Source organism: Neophocaena asiaeorientalis, unplaced genomic scaffold, assembly GCF_003031525.2.
Source record: "Neophocaena asiaeorientalis asiaeorientalis breed wild unplaced genomic scaffold, Neophocaena_asiaeorientalis_V1.1 scaffold123, whole genome shotgun sequence".
In the NCBI taxonomy this organism is placed as follows: Eukaryota; Metazoa; Chordata; class Mammalia; order Artiodactyla; family Phocoenidae; genus Neophocaena; species Neophocaena asiaeorientalis.
This window is the reverse complement of record NW_020173666.1, coordinates 15,451,705-15,465,181: the sequence shown is the minus strand read 5'-3', so window position 1 is coordinate 15,465,181 and position 13,477 is coordinate 15,451,705. Positions and strand designations below refer to the sequence as shown.

Here is a 13,477-nt window from a genome sequence, read left to right as displayed (position 1 = left end):
ACATAAATATTACACTAAGGGATTTTCCTTAAGTATATGGAAACAAAAAGATAATTTATCTCAAATAAGTTGTTTATAATGAAGGCTGCTTCATAATCGATTTTTTTGTTTGAGTCTTGTAAGCATATTTGTTACATTTGTCAGTACTGAAATACTTGATTTTCCAGAATTATGACTTTAGGCGCAAAGCTATGTTTTTTAAAAAGAAAACGTGATTATAAATATAGGTTTAGAAAAAAAAGAATCTGACCAATTTTTTACATGTCTTTGAAGAAATATAACATTGAAAAAAATCACTAAAATTATAATCATATATACAAAGTTTAGAAGAAAAAAAGAAATAATTAGCTTGAATGTTATGGTATTCTGTGTTGCTGATAAATGAGTCATATTGACTCCCATGACCACATATATATGCAAAAGGACTGCAGTTTCAACAAGCAGAAAGTTTTAGCCTATTTCTAAGAATTTTAACTATTGCAATTCAACTGACATACATTCTGATAACCAGAATTTCATTTTGTGTAGCAACATGGCAATCTGGCCTCAGCATCTAAAGGTGATCTGTTTCATTCCTGTATTTTAAGGATGTGGTTTAGGAATAAGGTATTAGGTTTGCAACATTTATGTAAAACGAATAATGTGACACTGGAAAGCAATGCTCTTCATTTAACATAATGAGTTGCTCTACAATAAGTCAGATCCTCCCAGAGTGTAAATTATACAAATTTGAAAGCTGCATTTATTATTGAATATCTCATTCACAGACAAGTGCTTACTCAGTAGTAAAACCTGGTGTAGTATACCAAATTAAAAGTTTTTTTTTTTAAACTATCATGCACGAACCCAAACCATTTGTGTGCAGTTTAAAACTTTTCCTCCTAAGGAAACTATTGAGAATATTGAGAATAGTTGATTTTTACTACCACAAAACAGTAGAAATGACATATGAATTGTATTAATAGGCAGAGATACTTGAACAGAAGCTTGGATTGTTTAAAATTAATAGCTTAAAAGATCTATCTGGAAATAGACTTCTTATTAAGTTGCCTTTTAGGACTCTAACATGCGATTTTGTGAGAGTGTTGTTAGAAGAAATGCTAGGATATTCTAAAAATTTCTAGGTTGATTGATGAAATTTCTTACTGTTAATTAATGAGTTTATGTTCCCAGCTGTACATCAGCACATGTTAAATTTTGCAAGAGAGTTTATGATTTCTAAGAACTCTCCTTCTATAAGGCCTTTTGCTGAGTGACACAGTTTAGGAATCAATAAGTAAAGGGGATCTTTCTTCTTTGTGTAAATAGCTTAAGAGTAAATTTAGGTGGTCTAGAAACCGTGAGTTATTAGGAAGGTGCTTAGAAACGGGCACAGTACGTCAGCTGCCCGAGATCCCTTCTAGCAGCCTAGCCTGGACCTCCACACTCTATTGGGCACCGTCTGTTACTGGCCGAGTAATTGCCATTTTTGGCAAAGACCACCCTAGATATGGGCTCAGAATCCATCCTAGGGCTAGCCATCCTCTACAACCTGGTGTCCCCTGATTCGGAGCGAGTACATTCAATTCAGGAAGATCACTTACGACTGAGTTTTTCATCATGGCTTTGACTGTGAAGCCCTCAGAAACCAGGGAGTGAGGCTGGTGCACCGGGAGCGGCAGCTTGGTCCTCTTCGGCATCTTGTCTGGGCATTTGTTTAAGCTCAGGGTCTCTTTTTCTGCCACCATCTTCCTAGAAAATGTCTTGTTCTCATAAAACGTGTAGTAAAAGAATCAGTGAGTTTTACGGATGTGAGAAGGAGGTCGGGAAAAAATGTAAAAAGGCGCGTTACTGGTAGAATTTCACGCCCTCGTAGTGCCCAAGTTGATCCAGATGTTTGGCAGCTCCCAGGTGAAGGGAGTTGAGGGGAGGGGAGGGGCGGGAAGAGGGCAGGACAGAGGCTAGAGCCGCAACAAGCTTCCAAAGGTAACCCTCCCGGTTGCTAAGCGACACGTCAACACTGCGGCCGAATGACCCTGCCTCTCTGTGACGGACGTTTCCTAGGCCTCAGGCCGGAAGGGCGGCGGGCGGGGGCGGCAGCGACCGACCTGAGGAGAGACTACGCATTAAAACTACGACTCCCAGAAGGCCTCGGGCTAAGCCCCCTTTGCGCATGCGCGCCCCCACGAGCCGGCGCGGGGCACAGGCTTCCAGCACGATTTAACCCGGGAGTGTCGCTCGTGTGAGGCGCAGGCGGCCGCCGGCGTGCGTGTAGGCCCTTGCTCGCCCGGCAGCCTCCAACTGCCCAGTGGCCATGATAGGTACGTGGGTACCTGACAGGTACAGCCTCTCTGCGCCGCCTCGCGCCCAGCTGTTGCGCCGCGCCGGGCCTCGGCTGACAGGGACGCCGGGGTGCTGCCCGCGTCCGCTGTCCGTGGCAGGGTGTCGGTGTCCGCGCCATCCTCAGCCTGCGCCGCCGGCTCCCCGGTGCCCGCCGTGGCCCTGGAGAATAAGTGTGTGTGTGTCCTAAGCCCCCACCCGGCCCTCGTTTGACGGGCTTCCCCCTGGAGCCAACTTGGCGAGGGACCCTGGCGTGCGCCTCGGCGCTGCCCGAGGCGAAGGCTGCGTCCCGCGGTCTGTCAGCGAGCGCACAGCCCGCCGGACCTCTAGGGGCTGTGGGAAGGCCCCGCCTTCCGCCCCGGTTTCCGTCCCTCAGGGCGCTTGGGAGGCGGTCTTGTCGCTTAGGACAGATTGGGACCCACTCTCCGGAGAACTCTTTAAGGGAAACGCTCGCGAAGCGCTAAGCTCTAATGGACAGTGCCTAGGGACGATGGTTGAGGTCAAAACAAATTCCTGCAGATGGATTTAAACTTCTTGCTCCCTTGGGTTTTGTCTTCTAAATCTCTCCCTAGAGGTATGAGTTGAAAGAATAATTGAGTCAGTGATAACAAGGATCAAAACTTTCGCATAGCGAACTAACGATTCATTTTGCAAAAACAAAACAAAACAAAAAAACAAAAAAACCACTTTTTTTTATACACAGAAGGCCCTAGGTGCATTTATGTGAATAAAGCTTTGGGAGTGGCTGTTAGAGTTCTTATAAACCCTGTAATATGTAAGATTAGAAAAGTTCCTGTCTTCCAGGATTGTTAAGCCAAAAGTTATTTTAAGGGTTATCTCTGAAAATTAATGGAAACGCACAGTGTGATTACAAAACATTGATGTTTGGGGAGATTATTATGACAGATTTCCTGTAGATCATGTATTGGTTTGGTGAGTTTATTTGGGGATTATTCTTGAATGGGCACCACTTACAAAACGCAGGTACATCTGAAGTCAGATGTCATCTATCCAAGGAGATAGAAGGTGATTTTTAAAAATATGTAAGTTTGTATGCACTGATAAAACTTACATCTTTTATTTATTAAACGAATGTTGAAGTGTAAAACGTTTTATCCGTCACTAGGAGAATCATGCCAGCTAACTGACACTGTGTTTGCAACAATGATAAAACCTAAGGACGTTGTCCAATTTTTCTTACCTTTCTAGCATGGTGTGATTGTTGGTGAAGCTATATACAGGCAAGAATTTAAGATCTAAAAATCATCACTTAATTCTAAATTGTTATCTAATAGACGATTATATAGATAACTTTGTTAGAATGAACTATGTTTATGCAGTTTAGTTTGTTTGGGATTTAGGAACACAGGAAGGAAGCGTATTATCTTTAGATTTGATGATTAGACATTTATTAATAACTGGTAGTGATGTGGAGAATGTAAGGTGGATTTTTAAAAGTGTTCTTTCTCATACTCCAGCTATTGTCTGACACAGTGCAAATAAGTGTATTACAACATAAATAAATCCATGCTCCCTCCCAGGAAAAGTACTTGTTAAAACCATGTGGACAATGTACAATAAATTATACAGCTAGTCAACTACTTGCATTGCCTAATTCGGTCAATGGGTACATTTTAATAAAAATCTTAATTGCCAATTTTGGAGTTGGTTCAGTTGAATAATGCCAAAGGTAAGTGAAAGTGGGAGCAATTGAAGGAAAATCTTGGAGTGATATTTCCCGTTTCTGACTAAACTTTGGAGCCAGGAAAGGCCTTATTTATAGTCTATATCCAGTGATATACTGGAGATTAAAATATATGTTAATATATATCTGGGGACTATTTTATTTTTGTTAAAGACGTGTGCTGCTCAGAACTTGCCCCTTTTGTGCCTATGCTGTCTTTAATTGCTACACATTCTTTAAAGCTAACAGTACTCTTCTACTTTATGTAAATCTCAGCTCACTTTTAAGGAAAAACAAAAATTGCATTTCTTGGTAGAATAGGAGTAAGGGGGATTGACTGTTGCTTCACTACCAGTAAAATTATCTTTTTTTGCTTTCTCAAAATTCAGGATTCTTTCTTGGCACAGAGACAGTTTCAAAAGTACTTACATTTTCCAGTTAGATTATGATTAATATGTTAAATGCCCTGACTCAGACAGCTATAGAAATATAATTTAAGTGGGTGAAAAATTATGACGTTTTGAGAAATATGGAGAGGATGTTAAGATAATATAAAGCATAAGAAAAACTTAAGAGAATTCAACTTAGAAAAATGTAATTTTTGGTACCTCTCTTAAAATTATATTTCACCCTTTTTTAAAATTACCATTTTTGTGTGTTTAAAATTGAATTTTAATAGTAATATTTGTGGTATATTCTATATGTATGTTGTATAGAACTGGATTTAGGTATTTAAGTAGTATCAGATGTTAAAGTGCATGGATATATATATATAACCATGTTGCCAATTTTGAAATTCAAACCCAATGTCTTAAAATGATTTTTGAGTGATTTAAAAAATAATTAGAACATAATCTCTTCTGTATCTTGTTTAACTTAACATCTCTTAGAAGACTTACAAACCTGCATGTACAGATCCACCCTACAGTGATTCCTGTCTAGTATTTAGTGGATGTACATAACTTATGCAGGTACTCTCCAATAAATGAGCATACAGTAGGTTTACAGACAGTTGCTGTCATCAGGAAGGTTTGTGTCCATATCATTTCATTTGCATATGTAAGCCTATATGTAAAGTAAAAATATTATTACAGTTTCTAAGTGGATTTTCTAGCTAAAGGGTTTGTAGACTTTGAATTTTGCTAGGGATTTCCAAATTGTTTAAAATAAATTACGCTGTTTTACATTTCTATCTGCCATAACAAGGTAGCAAAGAGCTGTCCTACTCCTCTGAGCTGAAAAATTACAAAAAGACATCCTTCCCAGAACTGACCCAGCATTCAACAGCAAAGCACCTACTGGGTTTCCCCTCTCTCTCCAAAGACATTGCCTTCGAACAGTGCACAAGGTGTACAAGTGTCCTTAACGGCCCTGCCCCCCTTCCCCTTCAACAGTGTTTATAAGAGTGTCCACGTTCCCTCTGTGTACCATAACATTTTTTATTTTTGTCTTTCTGATAGATGAAGAACAGTATATTTTACTTTTTTAAATGAATCTCATGAAGAAAAAACCTTCACAACCTTCACTTCTCATTTTATAATGCTTTATTTTCATGAAAGCAGATTCAATAATTGAGTATCTACTGTGTGCCCAGTACTGTTCCAGGTGCCAGGGATACATAAGTTAAAAAAAACAAAAAACAAAAAACAACACCCCACCGTCATGAATGTACAGTCTCACTGTACTGTTTGCCCACAAATCTGCATATTTGTTTTAAAGCTTGTATGCAGTGAATTTTAAAGTCTCAGAATTTATATTTTAGTTAAATATACTGTCTACTGCTACTTGCTCTGCCATTTCAATAATTTTAGATGAGAAGTGACCCTGCATCTAAGTACCCAATGTAGGCTCTGAAAGCTGTTTATAATGAGGTACAATTGTGTCACAAAAGAAGTTCTAAGTTTTTGCATAGATTTCATGTAATTATGTACAGTTCTTCTTTGGGTCCAAAGGCTCTAGAATGATGACTCTATGCCCTTTTCAACTTTGGAACTATTTCTAAGGATTTTTTTGAAGTCTACATTTTTTTGAAACCTCATGGCTTCATTGCTTGAAAATGATACAATGAAAGTACTTTGTATTAAGATATGCAAATCTATTTCTACCTCCAAAGCTTCTTTGAAAAATTCAGAAAAGAAGGTTCTTCTTACTTGGTAATGTTTCATATTCATGAAAGCAGTTTCAACGCAGAATACTTTATTCTGTTAGCTTTTAGTTTCTTGATCAGTGGAAATTGTTTCTTACCTGCTGTTTCTTCAGCCTTTAATTGTGGCCCAGTGCTTATATAGTGTTTCAGTTTTAATTTTCATTTAATGAGCTTATTTTAAATGCTTCTTTGTAGTAATCTGAACGGTTTCTTTCTTAAATTTTTTAATATTAAAGAAAGAGATTTATGTTGCAGCTCACCTTCCTGTCTTATTTACTTATATGCTTGGTCATGTATTGAGACCATCTTAGGACATTTGTATTTTTAAGAGTGTTGATGGGTTCTTGATGATTTCTCCAGTTGACTCTTACTGTAAGACTTGAATAGGGTTCCCCATAAAGGATAATTTTAGAGCCCTTCACATCAGAAGTGAGAAGAATCTCTGTGTACAGCACATAGCAACCTTCCCCATCCCTTAAACCCCCACCCCTATCAAATTAGGGGAAAAAAGTGGTGATTAGGGAACTAATACTGGTGTTCCAATTGAAACATGTTCATTATTTATCCATGTAATTGATGAATGCACCAGTTATTCCTACTATTAAGTGTTTTTTGAACTTTCAGTGAATAAATAATATTACCTGAGATGAAGCCCTTTGCAGTTACATCGTCATTTTTAAGCTTATTCAGAGTAGATCCATTTTCCAGAACATGGAAAGACAGGAATTAGACACCTGAAATTCACTCAGTATTAACATGGAGAAATGGGACTGAGGTTTGTAATGTGTGTGTTTCGGAGGTGAACCTTTGGTTGTAGCGTCTACCTGTACTCTCCCTTTTTCCTTCCCTCATTTTCTTCTTCCCTGCACTCTTTGCTTTTGTCAGAAGCTGGACTTTTAATGTTTCATTCCTTAGCTCACAGAAGCAGCTGCTTTCTGACTAATTAAAGAGGTGAACTCTTTCCTTGCTTGCTTCTGGGGTTTCCACAGGGCTTGGTTGGTTATACAAGTGTTCCTGAGGGTCATGACTGGAATTGCGTGACTAAACAAATCAGGACCACCATGGCTTTTCCCATAGACATTCTCTTGACAGGGAGTTGTCTGCAGTAAAACTACTCGTAGGCCCAGCAAATGCATTTTGTTTTGAGGGGAATCTGGTCCTGATTACATTTTTTCCCTTGAGCCAGAGTTTTGGGGATTGAGGAAGCTTGGACTGGCTTGAGGATAGGGCAGGATTTAAGCTTACTTGTCTGGAGAAATAAAGACTTAATAATAACAATTCATGCTCTAGGTCTTCTCTCTACCTGTGAACTATGGCTTGAAGTCCTTTCCAGCTCCCTGGTGACTCCTCAGGGAGTGAGAGGTACAGATTTAAACACAACTGGAGCAGCATTATCTGAGTTGCTGCTTATCTGGGATGCTGATCACAAGCAGATGTAGACTGCACAAGTCGGTTGGCATCCACTAAGTCTGGATATATGTGTGACAATGTCTAAAGATGTTTTTAAATGAGGATGGCTTGAATTCATACTGTTGGATGGGAATTGTGTGTGTTTTACTGTGCAGTCAGTTTGGACATAGTTATATGATATAAACAGAAAGGGATATATAGTGGAGGTCTGATATTTGCTTCCTACTGTTGTTTATTGAGGAACTGGTGACATGCCCAGTCAGTGGTAGGTAAGGGAATTTCTTCCTTTATTATGGTCCTCTCTAGAGTTTTCTTCTTTTTTTATTGCCTCTGTGTGTGCATGTATGTGTGTGTGTGTTTGTACGTTTCTTACTACATGCACATTTTCTTATCAAATGTATTGAATTTTTTTCCCCATCAGCTTGATTTCAAGAAAGTCATCAGATTATCTTATTCATAGTTTATATTGCTGGAGTTTCACACGGGGTCTGTATCCTCGCCTTTATACCCTGGCAATTGGGTACTGTTTAGTACTGCAACGCGTTTTATAACTCTTTTTTGGGGGGGGCGGTGAGGGGACGCTCTAGAATTATTTGTACTTGGGTTTTAACATCTAAGGAACTTCTCTGTTGAGTCCAGTTATGGTTGTCACAATTATTCGTGTATAAATTTTTAAACATCTCTTCTGGCTACTGTACTCAATTTAATCATATTATGCCCAGTAGAATGCAAGTTATGCAGGTAAAGTTAGTCAGAGAAGGGTGGAAATGCCATTTGAGGTCTGGTTTCTGGGGTGACATGATTTCTTTTTTTTTTGTCCTCAACAAATGTTGACAACAGGATGATTAACATTAATGACCTAAGATTGATAAATATGTGTGAATTCTTTAATAGTTAAGAAAGATTTTTTTAAATTAATATAAGAACTGTCTTAGCATAAATGAGAACTAGATAGCTGTTTTTAAAAAACATCTTTATTGGAGTATAATTGCTTTACAATGGTGTGTTAGTTTCTGATTTATTTATTTATTTTTGGCTGCGTTGGGTCTGTGTTGCTGCGCGCAGGCTTTCTCTAGTTGCGGCCAGTGGGCTTCAGTAGTTTAGCACGCGGGCTCTAGAGCGCAAGCTTAGTAATTGTGACACACGGGCTTAATTGCTCCGCGGCATGTGGGATCTTCCCGGACCAGGGCTGGAACCCGTGTCCCCTGCAATGGCAGGCGGATTCTTAACCACTGCGCCACCAGGGAAGCCCCTCGTTTCTGCTTTATAATAAAGTGAATCAGCTATACATATACATATATCCCCATATCTCCTCCCTCTTGCGTCTCCCTACTTCCCACCCTCCCTATCCCACCCCTCTAGGTGGTCACAAAGCACGGAGCTGATCTCCCTGTGCTATGCAGCTGCTTCTCACTAGCTATCTGTTTTACATTTGGCAGTATATATAAGCCCATGCCACTCTCTCACTTCGTCCCAGCTTACCGGTCCCCCTCCCTGTGTCCTCAAGTGCATTCTCTACATCTGTGTCTTTATTCCTGTCCTGCCCCTGGGTTCTTCAGAATCTTTTTTTTTTTCTTTTTTACATTCCATATATATGTGTTAGCATACGGTATTTGTTCTTCTCTTTCTGACTTACTTCACTCTGTATTACAGACTCTAGGTCCATCCACCTCACTACAAATAACTCAATTTTGTTTCTTTCTATGGCTGAGTAGTATTCCACTGTATATATGTGCCACATCTTTATCCATTCATCCATTTACATTTAAGGTAGTTACCGATACGTATGTTCCTATGACCATTTTCTTAATTGTTTTGGGTTTGGGTTTTCTTGTAGGTCTTTTCCTTCTCTTGTGTTTCCTGCCTAGAGAAGTTCCTTTAGCATTTGCTGTAGAGCTGGTTTGGTGGTGCTGAATTCTCTCAGCTTTTGCTTGTCTATAAAGGTTTTAATTTCTTTGTTGAATCTGAATCAGATCCTTGCTGGATAGAGTAATCTTAGTTGTAGGTTCTTCCCTTTCATCACTTTAAATATGTCCTGCCACTCCCTCTGGCTTGCAGAGTTCCTGCTGAAAGATCAATTGTTAACCTTATGGAGAGTCCCTTGTATGTTATTTGTTGTTTTTCCCTTGTTGCTTTTAATATTTTTTCTTTGTATTTAATTTTTGATAGTTTGATTAATATGTGTCTTGGCGTTTTCCTTCTTGGATTTATCCTGTATGGGACTCTGTATGCTTCCTGGACTTGATTAACTTTTTCCTTTCCCATATTAGGGAAGCTTTCAACTATAATCTCTTCAGATATTTTCTCAGTCCCTTTCTTTGTCTCTTCTTCTTCTGGGACCCCTATAATTCGAATGTTGGTGTGTTTAATGTTGTCCCAGAGGTCTCTGAGACTGTCCTCAATTGTTTTCATTCTTTTTTCTTTCTACTGCTCTGCAGTAGTTATTTCCACTATTTTATCTTCCAGGCCACTTATCCATTCTTCTGCCTCAGTTTTTCTGCTATTGATTCCTGGTAGAGAATTTTAAATTTCGTTTATATTGTTGTTCATCATTGTTTGTTTGCTCTTTAGTTCTTCTAGGTCCCTGTTAAACGTTTCTTGTATTTTCTCCATTGTATTTCCCAGATTTTGGATCATCTTTACTATCATTACTCTGAATTCTTTTTCAGGTAGACTGCCTATTTCCTCTGCATTTGTTTGGTCTGGTGGGTTTTTACCTTGCTCCTTCATCTGCTGTGTATTTCTCTGTCTTCTCATTTTGCTTAACTTACTGTGTTCGGGGTCTCCTTTTCGCAGGCTGCAGGTTGTAGTTCCCGTTGTTTTCGGTGTCTGCCCCCACTGGCTAATGTTGGTTCAGTGGGTTGTGTAGGCTTCCTGGTGGAGGGGACTAGTGCCTGTGTTCTGGTGGATGAGGCTGGATCTTCAATTTCTGGTGGGCAGGACCATGTCCAATAGTGTGTTTGGGGTGTCTGTGACCTTATTATGATTTTAGGCAGCCTCCCTGCTAATGGGTGGGGTTGTATTCCTGTCTTGCTAGTTGTTTGGCATAGGGTGTCCAGCACTGTAGCTTGCTGTTCATTGAATGGAGCTGGGTCTTCACGTTGAGATGGAGATCTCTTTGAGAGCTTTCTCTGTTTGATATTATGTGGAGCCAGGAGGTCTCTGGTGGACCAATCTCCTGAACTCAGCTCTCCCACCTCAGAGGCACAGGCCTGACACCTGGCTGTAGCACCAAGACCCTGTCAGCCACACGGCTCTAGGCTCCGGCTCCAGTGTTCAGAGTCTGATATGCCAGGCACTGCCTTGAGGGTTCCGCGCCCTGCGCTCTGGCTGCTCCCAGTCTCTCACTATGTAGCTTTAAGTGCTATTTATATATGTAAAAATATTGGGAAGTATACCTCAAAATTATTATCTTTGGGTCGTGGGATTTTTTTTTACTGTGGTTTTCTGAGTTTTTTCACCTCTTCAGCATTAAGCATGTAGTATTTTGGAAATACAAAAAAAGCAATGGTGTTATAATCCTAGTCTTAAGGATAGGACACATGTATCACTGGTTGGTATATATGTAGAACTGATTACACTTTTGTGACAAATTGTCAAATAAATTAGTAATGGTAGCATACTTGTAGTAATTTCATGTTCTTGTCATAAAAGTAGCGTTTTCAGAAAAACAAATATTAGTACCATAATTTCACTTTTCATTTTTTTCAATAACATTATACACTATCGAGGCATGGCAATACAATCACTGTATTAGCTTCCTATTGCTGCTATAACAAGTTAGCATAAGTTTGGTGGCTTAAAACAACACAAATATATTCTCTTACAGTTCTGGAGGCCACAAGTCCAAAATGAGTTTTAAGGGGCCAAAATCCAGTTGTTAGCAGGACTAGTTCCTTCTGGCAGCTTCAGTGGAGAATCCTCTTCCATTTTTACAGGGTGCTGGCTCCTTGGCTCCTGGCTGCCTCACTCCAGTCTCTGTTTCTGTGGTCATATTGCCTTCTCTTTTACTGCAGTCAAATCTCCCTTTGCCTGCCTCTTATAAGAACACTTGTGATTACATTTGGGGGCCACCAAGATAACCTCCCATCCCCAAATCCTTAATTTAATTGCATATGCAAGGTCCTTTTGCCATATAAGGTCACATTTACAGGTTTCAGGGGTTAGGTTATGGACATTTTGAGGTGGTCTTTTCAACCTACCACAGTCACCATTAAGCCTTCACCATTTGAAATCTGGTGTTAAAGTGTCTTATTATGAAGTAAGGATGATGGATACAGGACATCGAATTGACAGCTATATAACTTGATTTTTCCTTTCCTGAGGTCATTTAATCACAATGCAATAATGTTACACATGAGGAATCTAGTAGTGTGTGTGTGTGTGTGTGTGTGTGTGTGTGTGTATGTGTATGTGTGTGGACTAGTTGATAAAGCTGGCCAAGGACGTAACTCACTTTTCAAGGTAGTTTTCCCAGGTGCCAAAAGAACATGTGTCCACACTCCAGGACTGAAATGGTGAATTACAGCTGGGTAATTTGCTGTACCAGGTTGCTCATTTGTATCCTGTAGAGCAGGGGAAGCTTTGTTATGCTTTTGAGAGAAATACGACTTCACGCAACAACACGTGATCAGGCAAAGTAGGAGCAAATAACCATTTTGTGTACATTTTGATTTCTGTTTTGCCAGTTCACTATGAATGTTAGACACCTAATGCTCCAGTGGGATGGTTTAACATTGTCCTGCTCTTTGTAAATAATCACTAATCTGACTTGGTTAGAAATACACAGCCGAGATGTTTTAAATAAATTCTAGTAAAGTTATGAAGGGCAAAAAAAGAATCAGCCTTAATTTGCTTCATTTTTAAAAAGGTGTCAGTATAGAATTTGTTTTCATGAGGCAGTTTTAGCTGAAATATTTGGAAAAAATTCCATTATGCATTTAGTACAGTTAGGAGAAACTCTAAAGGAAGTATGGAATACATTTTTTAAATAGATGTAAAATTTGATTTGTAAGAAAAGAAAAAGTTCATTTTTATTGGAAAAAAGAAGAAAATAAATGTTAACTTCAATAAACATTTATTGAGACCCTAAGTTATGACCTGAGATACCACTGAGTCTCCAAAACTAAATGCGGAAGTCACAGTTTCATGAAGATGCTGTGTACACCTGCAAAGCAATGACCAGCAGTAACAGAAGCTATAATGGAAGCATGTATTTTTGTGTGATAAAGCTGGGGAACTTCCAGAACAGAGGTGGTATTTGAGCTGGACCTTCCGGCTGAGTGATCTCCCGAGTGCAAACAGTAAGGCATGGGGGTTTGGAAGCAGACTCTATGGAGGAGTAGTGCTCCTTGGGAGGAGGAGGAGTTGACAGGGTTTTACCGCGTAAGAAGCGTGGAGTAGGAAGTGAGGAGCAATCTGGGTGAGGAGGGTCAGGGCCTGCTGGAGAATTCGAGTTTTGTTCTGTAAGTAATGAGGAACCACTTGGTCTTAATGCTAAGAATGGGCATGCTTAAATTTCTTTTTAGAATGATAGCTTTGTCAGCAGGGCCATGTTAAATGTCACTCATTTACTTTTGGCTAACAGAAATGATGACAATACTAATCTCGTCTATCCCGAGTAACATTCTGCAACAAACGGACACTGTGTTGAACTGTAAGGCCCATTTGGGCAGAGAAAGCAAACTTTAAAGCTTGCAGTGGTTAGTGTCAGGTGAATATAACTTTGTGAATTAGGCCTCCTCTGAGAGAGTAGGAAGTAGCAGGACCTGTGGCTGAAAGTGGGAAGTGAATTCCAATTAAAAATAAACAAATTGAGCTTCGCTGGTGGCACAGTGGTTGAGAGTCCGCCTGTTGATGTAGCGGACACGGGTTTGTGCCCCGGTCCGGGAAGATCCCACATGCCGCAGAGCGGCTGG

General features: G+C 39.8%; 1 protein-coding gene across 1 annotated transcript in view; it reads left to right on the top strand.

Moving 5' to 3' along the window:
- The first annotated feature begins 2,193 nt into the window (after positions 1–2,193).
- The window catches only part of PRKN (parkin RBR E3 ubiquitin protein ligase), a 1,231,166-nt gene continuing 1,219,882 nt past the window's right edge, over positions 2,194–13,477 (top strand). The window contains exon 1 of the mRNA XM_024747998.1: positions 2,194–2,300. Coding sequence (XP_024603766.1) covers positions 2,294–2,300 — 7 coding nt within the window. The 5' untranslated portion in view covers positions 2,194–2,293. The remainder of the gene's footprint in view (positions 2,301–13,477) is intronic.